The sequence below is a fragment of the Pseudonaja textilis genome, chromosome 10 (assembly GCF_049901715.1).
Source record: "Pseudonaja textilis isolate UNSWEBS1 chromosome 10, rPseTex1.2, whole genome shotgun sequence".
In the NCBI taxonomy this organism is placed as follows: domain Eukaryota; kingdom Metazoa; phylum Chordata; class Lepidosauria; order Squamata; family Elapidae; genus Pseudonaja; species Pseudonaja textilis.
Window position 1 is genome coordinate 17,861,472 of NC_141999.1, and position 12,527 is coordinate 17,873,998.

Sequence of the window (12,527 nt, forward strand, 5' to 3'; positions counted from 1 at the left end):
GAGTTAAAAAAAACTACACCAGTGAAAGAGGAGGAGCTGACCGCAGCGCAAGGTCCCCCCCTATACACAGACAGGCAGGCAGGCAGACAGACAGAAGAAAGAGGGGGAGAAAAAAAGAGACAGATAGACAAGAAAAAGAGAGAGAAGAAAGAGAGGGGGAGAGAAAAAAGAGACAGACAGATAGAAAAAAAAGAAAGAGAGGAAAGAGAGGAAAGGAGAAAGAGAGATGGGAAGAAAAGAAAGGGACAAATAGACAGACAGAAGAAAAAGAGAGAAAAGAGAGAGAGGAAAGAAAAAGAGGGAGAGAGAGGAAAGAGAGAGGGAGGAAAGAGAGGAAAGAAAAAGAGGGAGAGATGGGAAGAAAAAAAGGGACAAATAGAAGAAAAAGAAAGAGAGAGAGGAAAGAGAGAGGAAAGAAAAAGAGGGAGAGATGGGAAGAAAAGAAAGGGACAAATAGACAGAAGAAAAAGAGAGAGAGAGGAAAGAGAGAGGAAAGAAAAAGAGAGAGAGAGGAAAGAGAGAGAGAGAGGAAAGAAAAAAGAAAGGGAGAAGAAAGAGGGGGAGGGGAAGAAAAAAAAAGAGAGAGAGACTTCCACTTATTTTTAAAGCCCCCTGAACAAGCTGCAGCCCCCTCCAAGCAGGTCATAATAAATTCAGGTTTCTCCCCAGCAGGCAAGGATCTGCTTTGAGTCTTCAGCTCCTGGAGACTTTAGGAATAAGCTCATGTACAGAAGTAGTTGGGTTGCCTTTCCCCAAGATAATGGGGTTTCTTGGAGGGGAGGGGGGGGCATTTTTGGTCTAGCCCACCCTCCTGGGATCTCTTGGTGGTGTGCCGTGCTGCTTAGCTCTGCCAGGATCTTCCCCAAACAGCAGCAGAACTACTTGACCACAAAACCAAATTGGATCTGGTTAAATAATAAAAGAGCCATTCATTCTCATGCAGATTGGAATCTAATAAATACAATGATTAATTATTCAGCTGCAGTTTGTGTTGAACTAAAAAAAGCACGCAGCTTTTCTGGAAATGATGCAAAAGTAAGAGTCAGAGTTTGCTTAATTAAAAAAAAACTCTCTGGAAGGGGGAAGGGAAGGAAAGGGAAGGAAGGAAAAGGGAAAGAGAAGGGGAAGGAAAAGAAAGAAGGGAAGGGAAGAGAAGGGGAAGGAAAAAGAGGAAGGGGAAGGAAAAGAAAGGAAAGGAAAGAGGGAAAGGGGAAGGGAAGGGAAGAGGGAAGGAAAAGAAAGGAAAGAGGGGAAGGGGAAGGGAAGGGAAGAGGGAAAGGGAAAGGGAAAGGAAAGGGAAGGAAAGGGAAGGAAAGGGAAGGAAAGGGAAGGAAAGGAAAGGAAAATTAGCTTGGACAGGACTGCAAACTATCCAAACTGTATTTTAGGGGGCCTCAGGAAGTAGGCTGACTCTCTCAAGTTAAGCTGTTTTGTAAATGATGTCATGGCACCGTAGCCGTGCCAGTTCACTTTCCACCGTGCCCTAAGCTCCCCAACCCATAGTAAGTTAAACACTAACCTAGCTTTGTCCTGCTTAAACCTGTCATGTGAACACCATCGAATGGTCATCCACATCCAGAAAATTGGATTAACCGAGTGGAACAGAGTTAAGGTACTCGGGGCGGGGGTGAGAACGTCGGGGGGCGGGGGGCGGGGGAAGCCCACCGATTTCTCTTGGGTCTGTGAGATTTTCCACACAGGAGAACCCAGAAGTGGGGGGATCTGGAAGAGGCAGGAGGCACCTAGCCAAAGTAAATAAACCATTTGTCACAGGGAAGCGGAAGGGTGTCCGTGGATCATTCACTCCTCGAAAAACAGGTGCAAGTTCAGGAAATGTGCTTCAGACGTAAAAGGGAAGAGACCTCTGAGGTCTGAATGCTCAGTTACTGATTACCTGGGCAACCAGCCTGGGTAGCTGTTGGAAGCTGACCTGGAGAGGGGGAGGGAATGGGGGAAAGCAAGCTCAAGCAGGGGTGGCCGAGAAAACAGCCGTTCTTAACCCCCTGAACTTGTCCCTTGCACAGAGTAAGGAAAACTGAGCCAAACGTAGAGTATCTCCCACCAGTTCTCAACCTACGCCCTGGAACAGGATCTTCACCAGGGAAAATAGGCCAGGAAATTGCTGGCTTTTGAGGGTTTGGGGTCCATTTAGCACTAGTTATTTGTTATTAATTGGGATATTCTTTTCTGTGCAAAGAAACAGAGAACTAGGGCAAAATAAAGCCTATTTTCTGGATTCAAAAAATTTCAGTTCCCAAATTAAGAATCAGAACAGAGCTGGAAGGGACTTTGGAGGTCTTCTAGTCCAGCCCCCTGCTCAAGGAGGAGAACCTAAACAATCTCAGACAAGTGACTGTCCAGTCTCTTTTTAAAAGCCTCCAGGGATGGAGCACCCACAATTTCTGGTGGCAAGCTGTTCCACTGGTTAATTGTCCTCACTGTTAGGAAGTTTCTCCTTAATTCTAGGTTGCTTCTCTCCTTGATTAATTTCCCTTGTTTCTTGTCCTGCCTTCTGGTGCTTTGGAGAATAATTTGACCCCCTCTTCTTTGGGGCAGCCCCTCAAATAATGGAACACTGCTCTCATGTCACCCCTAGTCCTTCTTTTCTCTAGACGAGCCAAGCCCAAATCCTGCAACCATTCTTCATATGTTTTAGTCTCCAGGCCTTTAATCGTCTTAGTTGCTCTTCTTTGCACCTTTTCCAAAGTCTCAACATCTTTTTTGTAACGTAGTGACCAAAACTCAATGCAATATTCCAGGTGTGATCTTACCAAGGCTTTATAAAATGATACTAATACTTCAAGTGGTTTTGATGCCTCTGTTTATTCAGCCAAGGATTGTATTAGCTTTTCTGGCTGTTATCAGTTCACGGGGCAAAACCAATCATACTGTACTCCGTGTTGGAGGCACGAACTGTTTTTGTGGTATTTGAACAGCATCCTTATTTTAATAATTTTGTGTGCCATCCAGAGTCACCTGTGTGACGTGAGTATCTATATGAGTGTAATAAACAAATAATCCCCACTGTTTTCTTGACGTTTGGAAGTTTCTTTTTAGCCGAGCCATTCTTCTGAGTCAGAAGGTTTAAAAATCCAGCATACTATTCATGGAATGAAACCAGAGTATTTGCCATCAGTTGAAAAGGCAAAGCTGAGTAGAACCTGGAATTGTACCTATGGGGAAGGCAGCTGAGAAGAGGGGATGCAAGCCAAAAGCAGCGTAAACACGGCATCCATTCTCAAGGTAAGTAAGTGGTTGGGTAACATTAGGACACAGTGACTCAGTGGCTAAGATGCTGAGCTTGTCGATCAGAAAGGACGGCAGTTCGGCGGTTCGAATCCCCAGCGCCGCGTAACGGGGTGAGCTCCCATTATTTGTCCAGCTTCTGCCAACCTAGCAGTTCGAAAGCAGGTTAAAAAATGCAAGTCAAGAAATAGGGACCCCTTTGGTGGGAAGATAACAGCGTTCTGTGCCCTTTCGGGTGTTTAGTCATGCCGGCCACGTGACCACAGAGACGTTTTCGGACAGCCAGCACTGGCTCTTCGGCTTTGTAACGGAGATGAGCACTGCCCCCTAGAGCCAGAAACGACTAGCACGTATGTGCGAGGGGAACCTTTAGATTTACTAACACTAGTGCACATCTGTAAAGTAACATGTGATTCACTGGGCCAAAGTAAAAAGAGGTTAATAATTGTTGAATCCTGGATGAACCGCCTATTGTCTTTTATATCTTACTAAATTGCTTCTTTTATTGGCTGTGACTGTAAGAAGCAGAGTTCACAAACCTCTGAAGGAATATGGATCCCCCCACCCTGGTTTTCCTATGATTGTGCCACACCAACTCTTCAGATGCACAGATCTCTTCTCCACCCTGGAGCATCCTGGTAGAAAATGCACCTCCTGGGGGCACAGCAGTGTGTATTATACGAAGAGTGTGAGTGCTTTATTTCCAATGGAGTGTGTGTGACGGCATGTTTTTTTCTTTCCTCCTCTGTGTACATAAAAAAAGAAAGGCTCCAGGTCTTAGACTTTGGAGGACACACCTGTCCTTTATGGGCACACCTGGTCATAATAGGAGAGGGCATCACTGTGGCATAATGAGAGATAAGCAAATAGTGGCCTTTCTGGGCCAGGTATCCAGAGCCACAGCCTCTCAAGGTGATGCTGTTTCTGTTAGTACTGAAGCCTCTGGCGGGGGTAAGTCTACTCCACCTTTTTGACTTGAGAAGAAGAGGAGATGTTTGGAAAAGCAAGGTTGGAGTTCCGACGAGCCCTTTTTATCAGGGCAGGGGAGATAGAGAGAACGGTTTTGGATTCCAGTAGTGTTGCTGGTGTGAATATATAGTAGACTTACAAATCTCCCTCCTTCCTCTTCTCCTTCTTCCTCCTCCTCTTCCCCTTCTTCCTTTCCTCTTCCTCCTCCTCTTCCTCTTCTTCGTCCTTTTCCATGGAGTGGGAACATGTTGGGTCATGAAACATCTACAAGAAAACAGCCAAAGCTCAGAGATCACCAAGAGCCCCATAGGCGTCCTCCTCCTCCATCCCATTTCCATTCTTCCTTTCCTCTTCATCTTCCTCCTCCTCCTCCTCCTCCTCCTCCTCCTCCTCCTCCTCCTCCTCCTCCTCCTCCTCCTCCTCCTCCTCCTCCTCCTCTTCCTCGTCCTTTTCCATGGAGTGGGAACATGTTGGGTATGAAACGTTTGCAAGAAAACCACCAAGCTCAGAGATCACCAAGGAAATCCACAGTCCTCTCCTTCTCTTCACAAACCCCACTCCCTTCTAGCACTAATGACATTCCCTAGTTGGGTCAGGAAACATCTGCAAGAAAACAGCCAAAGCTCAGAAATCACCAAGGACCCCATAGGCAGCCACCTTCTCATCCTCCTCCTCCTCCTCCTTTTCCATGGAGATGGAACATGTGTGCTGTGGCATAATAACATGCCATGATTTAATACCGAAGTGAGTTTTGGGTACACAATGATGTAAGAATGGTACTAACATGATAACACGTGTGTATGGGTATGGGTCACGTGTGGTTTTGGAAGTGGCATCATTTGCTACCAATCGCCCTGAGTGTGAACTGAATGTACATCCTAAAATTAAATTCTGTGGACTCGGACATTAATACATTTAAAGTTTGAAAAGTATCTAACTTAGCAGTCTTACCATTGTAATGATCTGAAGCGTTCACATTGTCTCGTTCCAGTGACCAGCTGCAACCTCAAAAGTCCAAACACATTCAGAGCTAATCATCATATCAACATAACTTGCAATAAAGAACTTTTATCAGATATTTTCTTTCTTACAGACCTACCCCTCTAGAAAATGGTAAGTGATGAATTGCTAAGTCAGGGAGGAAAAAAAAGAGAGAATTATATTTTATTTACAATTATAATTACACCCTACCTGGTGTATAATTAGGCAAGACTCCTCTTATTTTAATTCCACAACATCCCTGTGAGGTAGATTAGCCTAATTGCAAATGGCTGACTCCAAATCAACTATGGAATCCTAAGGTCAAATGGGGCCCTCAGTCTGGATCTTCACAGACCCACTTCAGTGCCTTCACCACCTCACCACACTCGCTCGCCTAGAAATCTCACTGGATCATAAGGTGGCTTTCTAATGTAGACTTAAGTCGTGCTGTTGGCTCAGCATATTTGGATCAAATCTCAATTTTTAATTTGGTCATAACTATTTTGGATGTTGTGCCGTTGCTTCTTCCCTTAAGTGTGACCCTGAAGGGGGACAGAAAGTCAAGCTGAGGTTCTTAGCTTGGGGGAAAGCTTGTGTGGAGAAGAAGGAAAGAAAGATTGAGAGAGAGAGAAAGAGAAAGAAAGAAAGAAAGAAAGAAAGAAAGAAAGAAAGAAAGAAAGAAAGAAAGAAAGAAAGAAAGAAAGAAAGAAAGAAAGAAAGATTGAGAGAAAGAAAGATTGAGAAAGAAAGAATGAGAGAGAGAGAGAGAAAAGAGGGAGGGAGAGTGGGAGGAAAGAAGAAAAGAAAGAAAGAAAGAAAGATTGAGAGAAAGAAAGATTAAGAGAAAGAAAGAAAGAAAGAAAAGAGGGAGGGAGGGTGGAAAGAAAGAAGGAAGGAAAGAAAGATTGAGAGGAAAGAAAGATTGAGAGAGAGAAAGATTAGAAAGAAAGATTGAGAGAAAGAAAGATTGAGAGAAAGAAAAATTGAGAGAGAGAAAGAAAGAAAAGAGGGAGGGAGAATGGAAGAAAACGAAGAAAGGAAGGAAGGAAGTTCAAAATAATTAAAATAACAGCTGTGACCCTGAAATCAAAGTATTAGACATGTCCAAAAAAAATGTGGTGGATCTGCCATCTTGCCTTTTTTGTTCCCCCTGCAGATGCTTCAGAAGAAGTAGGAGAAGAAGTTAGCTCTGCTTCTTGGTGGGGAAATGTTTCTTCTTCTTTTTCTTCTTCTTCCGTTCAGTTTCAGCTCTACAGAAACCACTCGATGCTCACCAGCGACAGCAGCGACACCTCCAGCTATGGCCTGAGCAACACCATGGAGAACTCCAAGAACATCCTCTACTCCACCGGCAGTCTGCCTCACACCTTGGATGACCTCCTGGCTGGCATGAAGGTCCCGCAGAAAGAAGCCCGCCAGCCTCTTCCCGCTCGCTCGAAGCGCAGCATCCAGAACGAAGGCGTCCTCATCAATTTGGATGTGAGCGACGGCGAGACCAGCATCTCCGACAGCGGGTCCGAGTCCCCCGTGTATGTGCAGTTGCCGCCAGAGCCCGTCATCCAGGAGCACACGGTCAGCACCATCAATGCCAAAGTGAGCCTCCTGCACAGGGACAGAACAAACTGCACCACTCGCATGTGGTGAAACCAGATTTCTCCTCATGGGCTTACTTCTCCTTGGTAGAAATCCCTCCTCCTCTGTTTGTTGAGCAAGCCACCCCCAGCTGGTTTCTCGGATACCCTCAAGCCAGTGGTGGGATTCAAATTGTTTTTACCAGCGGTTCTGTGGGTGTGGCTTGGTGGGTGTGGTAGGGTTGGTGGGCATGGCAGGGGAAGAATACTGCAAAATCCCCGTTCCCTCCCCACTCCACTAACCTGTTTTCCAGCTCCGTTCTCCTGTGCAGGGCAACCAAAGAAGACCCAACCGATCAGCTGTGGGCATGGCTTGGTGGGTGTGGCTTGGCTTGGTGGGCATGGTGTGGCTTGGTGGGCGTGGCAGGGGAAGGTTACTGCAAAGCCCCCGTTCCCTCCCCACCCCACTGACCTGCTTTGCAGCTCCATTCTCCTGTGCAGGGCAACCAAAGAAGCCCCAGCCAATCAGCTGGGACTCGGGAGGCAGAGAATAGATGGGGGCAGGGCCAGTCAGAGACGGTATTTGCTGGTTCTCCAAACTACTCAGAATTTCCGCTAGCGGTTCTCCAGAACTGGTCAGAACCTGCTGAATACCACCTCTGCATCAAACCCTAAGCCCAGGGGTGGGCTTCAAAAAGTTTAGCAACGGGTTCTCTGCCTGGTTCCTGGGTGGGCGTGGCCATGGTGGACATGGCCTAGTCAGCCTCCTGCACCACAGCCGGGTGGGGGTGTTTTTGCCCCCCCAGGCTCCGGAGGCTCTCTGGAAGCGGGCCCATTTCTGGCCTTCCTGAACTTCCAGGAGGCCAGTTTTTCGCCCTCCCCGAGTCTCTACATGGGCCCTGCACTTACCTGCATCCAAAACGGGCAGCATGGGGACTCTTGGGAGGGGAGGGACGGGTTGGGCGGGGCCAGCCAGGAGTGGGATTTGGGAGGTTTCCCAAACCCCTGCGAACCCCCAGCAGCCCCGCCCCTGCCTAAGCCCTAGTTTTAAAAGATGAGATATGGGATGAAGAAATTTTTAGTTGAACTGTTAGAAAAAGTGATAAGTTACCCAACTTGTTTGTACTTATTTTGATGAAGGGAGAAATCATTTCTTTCGTTCCCTTTGGTTGGTACATAATATCTCAGCAAGATGAAAATCATTTTCTATTCAAATTGTCTATGGAGATTCTTAGTCCTTCCGGTCATGGTTGTTCCAAAGATGGTTTTTCAGGAGGCAACTGGACTTTCTTGGGGTTTTTTTTTTCCTTTGAAGACATTTCACTTCTCATCCAAAAAGCTTCTTCAGCTCTGACTGAATGCAAATGTCTAGCTGTCTGCTAGAAATATAAATCCTTCTATTCTGAACCATCCAGTCAGACCTGAAGAAGCTTCTTGGATGAGAAGCGAAACGTCTTCAAAGAAAAAACAAAGTGATATGTTATTCAAATGGTTTGTACTTACTTTGATGAAGGGGGAAATCATTTTCTTTATGTTTCTTTTTTTCTTTATATTTTCTTTCCCTTCCCCCACCCACGTTTCTTCTTTCTGCACTTTTTATATTTGTATACATATATTTAGTTTTTTATTTTTGTGTTTTTAAGCTTCAATAAACTTTTTTTTAAAAAAGGCCTAAGCCATAGTTGTCAGATTGGGTGGATGGAGTGCTACAGTGCACTTAGCCATGGTGCCTTTTAACTGTGATTTGCTTCAAATAATAATTTAAGCCATAAATCATGATTGACAGTTAACAGTGTGCAGCAGGAACCAACGAATTGAACCCCGGGATAGCTTAGGATGAAGAGAAAATTCAGTTAGTCAAATTTATAATGAGGAAAGTCATGGGAACTTGCTTGTCCAGTTCTTGATTTTTGTTCTTCCATTTCTTTCACCCTTACTGAGGAGAAATAAGTGTATTTTCATTAGCAGTGTTCCAGTTTATTCCCCACCAGCAGAGGTGGTATTCAGCGGGTTCTGACCAGTTCTGGAGAACCGGTAACAGAAATTTTGAGTACTTCGGAGAACCTGCAAATACCATCTTTGACTGGCCCCGCCAAATCCATCTATTCTCTGCCTCCCGTGTCCCAGCTGATTGGCTGACTCTTCTTTGGTTGCCCTGCACAGGAGAACAGAGCTGGAAAGCAGGTTAGTGGGGTGGAGAGGGAATGGAGATTTTGCAGTATCCTTCCCCTGCCACACCCACCAAGTCACACTACGCCCACCAAGCCACGCCCACAGAAATGACAGTAAAAAAATTTGAATCCTACCACTGCCCACCAGCATAAAAGGAATGTGAACCCAACTTTTCAGGAAGCAATTAGATCCCTGCTTGTTGAGTTCCAGTACAAATTGTCAAGTTGTCTCTCCCATGCAGGTCTCTTGGGCCGGCCCACAAAACGGGGAGTTGATTTCCTTCTATGAGCTGCAGCTGCAGGAGGCTAAGCTAGAAGACCAAGGGAAAGATATCCATTGGTTTTGCTCACAGACAGAAGAGAACTTGGAAAACCTGACTCCTGGCACCGTGTACGTCATCCGTGTCAGAGCTCTCAACGTGGCAGGCACAGGGAAGTGGAGTCCACCTTACAGGGTACATACTGCTCTGGGGCTCGGTGTTCTGGTCCAGATCCCCAAAGACAACAAACCCTCTGATGTGAACTCAAAAGATTCCTTTATTAGGAATGCCAGCAGGCCCAGCAAAAAGTTTCCCTTGCAGGCTAAGACGTCAGTCCGGCAGGTAGACGAATAGTTGCCTGCCACATCTACTCAACTCCGCCCCCTGCCTTTTATCCCCAGAGCTAGGGTGGGGCTTCGCTAGCAGCAGTGGCTCTTTCTTCCCAGGGATCAGCCCTTGGATTTCCATTGCTCTCCTCTCCTCTGCCTTCTGTGCATCTGCGTGTCAGGCCCTGGTCTCAATTGTTCCTCCACTTCTTCATCAACCACTTCCAACTTGGGTGCTGTTGACTCTCCATCTGAGGGCTGATGGATGGCCCAGGCTCCGCCTCCCCCCCTCCGCTCCATTCCCTCTTCCCCCCTCAGAGCTCCGGGATTGCCCTGATGCTGAGCCTGACTCCCACGCTTCCTCCTCCACTTCTGATTTGGTTGCTGGAAGGGTTGGCTGGCGGCCGACAGGCCACAACGACTCGGTGAATATACTTGGCATAATGTTGGGTCTCCAAAAAGTCAGAAAAACACTCCTGAAAGCAAATCTGGTAGATAAACCTAACACTGTCTACTACTCAAATATGTTCCTCAAATACTTGGGACCCCAAAAATGTATTGATCGTATTTCTAACTTGCCCTCCTTATTAGAATGTCAAGACAGGGTATCCAATTATACTGTGAGATACATTAGGCTAAGGCATGAGTGATCCAAAGTCATCCAAATGGTTCAGGGCTTAACACGATATTTTGAATTATATTCAGTAATGGGGCTCACATAATACATTAAACCCGTGTATTTCAAGCCTGGGCACTTTTAAGAGGCGTGAACTTCAAGACTAGGGAATCCTGGGAGTTGAAGTCCGTACATCTTAAAGTGGCCAACGTTGAGAAGAAGTGTACTAAACCATGTGTGATTAACAATACCTTGCTGAATAACCCACTGATTTGATCCATGTGCTAGGCTAGGCCATGGGATTCAACCCCTAGTTATTGGAGTCAACCCACACCTGAAACATATTCAGTCAATGTGCAATGGGTTAAGGGGAAAATAGGCTGGGATGGATGCATGCACGCATGGGATTAGAGTTGCATGCTGCTGAATCCTCCAGATATACTCCGGATATCTTATAGAAATGGAAAATAGGCAACTTCCCAAGCATTCCCATTGCAATATATGAGCTCTTATACGTTTGACTTCTGTTCTTCCTAATTTAGTGAGAATACCACTTAAGCAAAATGGGCAGAATATTACAGTGAACCTTTAATGTTGATTCTTGCAGTTTTGCACAATGCAACCGATTGCAGGCATGCCCCTGGATCCTTCTCCTGTTACCATCACTGTGCGAAGGCATCGGAAATCCCAAAAGAAAACTATCTTTATTCCATCTCCCTAAGATTATCTGCACCAGGCAATAAAGGATGATACCTCCGACCTGCTCCAGGATCACCGTCCTTCTCCATCTCTCTGTATGTTACTTGGAGTCTTGGCAAATTTGCACACACAAATTACTGCCTAGATATTTTGAGCAAATTAGCTTTCCCCCTCTCCCCTTCACTGTACTTCTAGAAAGCAGAGAGTTCCACCAACTCTGCTGGTATCTTTTTTGTTGTTGATATTAATTACTTTTTACCATTAACATTATTAAGGTTAATGTCATTGCCCAGTGGATCACGGGTTACCCTCTTCCCTCTTTGGAAGAGCTTTATAGCTGCCGCTGCCTTAAGAAAGTTCAAAACATTCTCAAAGATCCATCTCATCCTGGGCACCCTTTGTTTGAACTATTACCACCTGACAGGTGGTACAGGACAATAAAAACAAGGACACATAGGCTGAAAAACAGCTTCTAGCCCAGGGAGGTAGCTCTGTTGAATTCTACTGTATAGTGCAATATGAATGCAATATCGGGGGTTTCAATTCAATGTATAGAATGTGAAGGATGTGTGTTTGTGTTTATTTTCACAGTCATAATATACACTGAAGATGGTATTTAATTTCATTGTACAAGGTACAATGACAATAAAGTAAACTAAAGTAAACTAAACCAAACCATGCAGGTGACCAGTTCATATCAATAGGAGAACTGAAGTGTGAAAGAGCAGACATGATAAACCAATTAGTATTTTTAGGCTTGCAATAAGTGTCTCTATTTCTTTAAAATTGTGGGGGAGGGATGGTTTTATATGGTGTGGCCAAATCCTCCTGGGACATGATTGAAAAAGCAGCATCAAATGACTTCAAACAACCACACGGGGATTAAGAAAATATGGTCAAAACATTAGGTCTCCAGCAAGGAGAATCAACAAATTATATTTTGACAAACAACAACGATGGAGAAAAGTACAAGAATTTTAAGGTTAGTTTCTGTTATGGGATGAAGGCTGACAGAGCATTTGCAGTGGGCTTCAAAAAAAATGTTAAAATGGTGCCAGTAGTTATGTGAACAAAGCCCTGCCCTGTCACATGAGTAAAAAAAGAGGCAGAGTTTCGAACATTTTTAACTATATTGTTTAATAAAATATATTTATTGTTATAGTATTGCCCTGTACTTTGAATTTAACCCAGCCTTTTATTTCAGGAGCCAAAGTGTTACTTGTTTCTGCCAATTACCTAATATTTATTTTTGATTTTCAAAAGGAAATATTTTGGAGCACAAAGTTAAGCTTTTGTAGACTACAGTCCTTTTTACGATGACAATTTCAACCTTCTCCACATTAAAATATCTGCAATTGTATTTTTCCAAATCTGTGAACAATGATTTTGAAGCGAATTTTTATTATTTCTTGTCAAATAGATCCCTATAGTAGATATTTGATCTTTTTAACAGCAATACTGAACCTCAATTTTGGTCCACGTATTTTTTTTTTTTTTCAATCACCAACTCCATTTTGATTTTTTAAATTCCTCATGGACTCTCCTGAACTCTGAACAGTGAACTCAAGTTTCCATTGGAAGATGTAGATGTACATTATAGATTGTAGAGAGATAAAGATTCATGTAAAGTCAGAAACAGAGAATGCATTTTGAGTCAAAGAAGCAAAAAAAAAATTAAAGTCTTTTAA

At 44.6% G+C, this 12,527-nt stretch overlaps 1 protein-coding gene across 7 annotated transcripts; it reads left to right on the plus strand.

Moving 5' to 3' along the window:
- The first annotated feature begins 1,302 nt into the window (after positions 1-1,302).
- FNDC8 (fibronectin type III domain containing 8) lies at positions 1,303-12,527 on the plus strand. 7 transcript variants are annotated; one of them, XM_087939930.1, is made up of 6 exons: positions 1,303-1,612; positions 3,058-3,243; positions 5,207-5,328; positions 6,439-6,789; positions 9,181-9,393; positions 10,748-12,527. In XM_087939930.1, exons 3-6 carry the CDS (start codon positions 5,326-5,328, stop codon positions 10,859-10,861), a joined length of 681 nt encoding a protein of 226 aa, XP_087796056.1. In that variant the 5' UTR covers positions 1,303-1,612; positions 3,058-3,243; positions 5,207-5,325; the 3' UTR covers positions 10,862-12,527. The 7 variants fall into 7 exon arrangements, with proteins under 7 accessions (XP_087796056.1, XP_087796054.1, XP_087796055.1 ...); XM_087939928.1 differs by lacking the exon at positions 5,207-5,328; XM_026718855.2 differs by lacking the exons at positions 1,303-1,612; positions 3,058-3,243 and adding an exon at positions 3,252-3,934.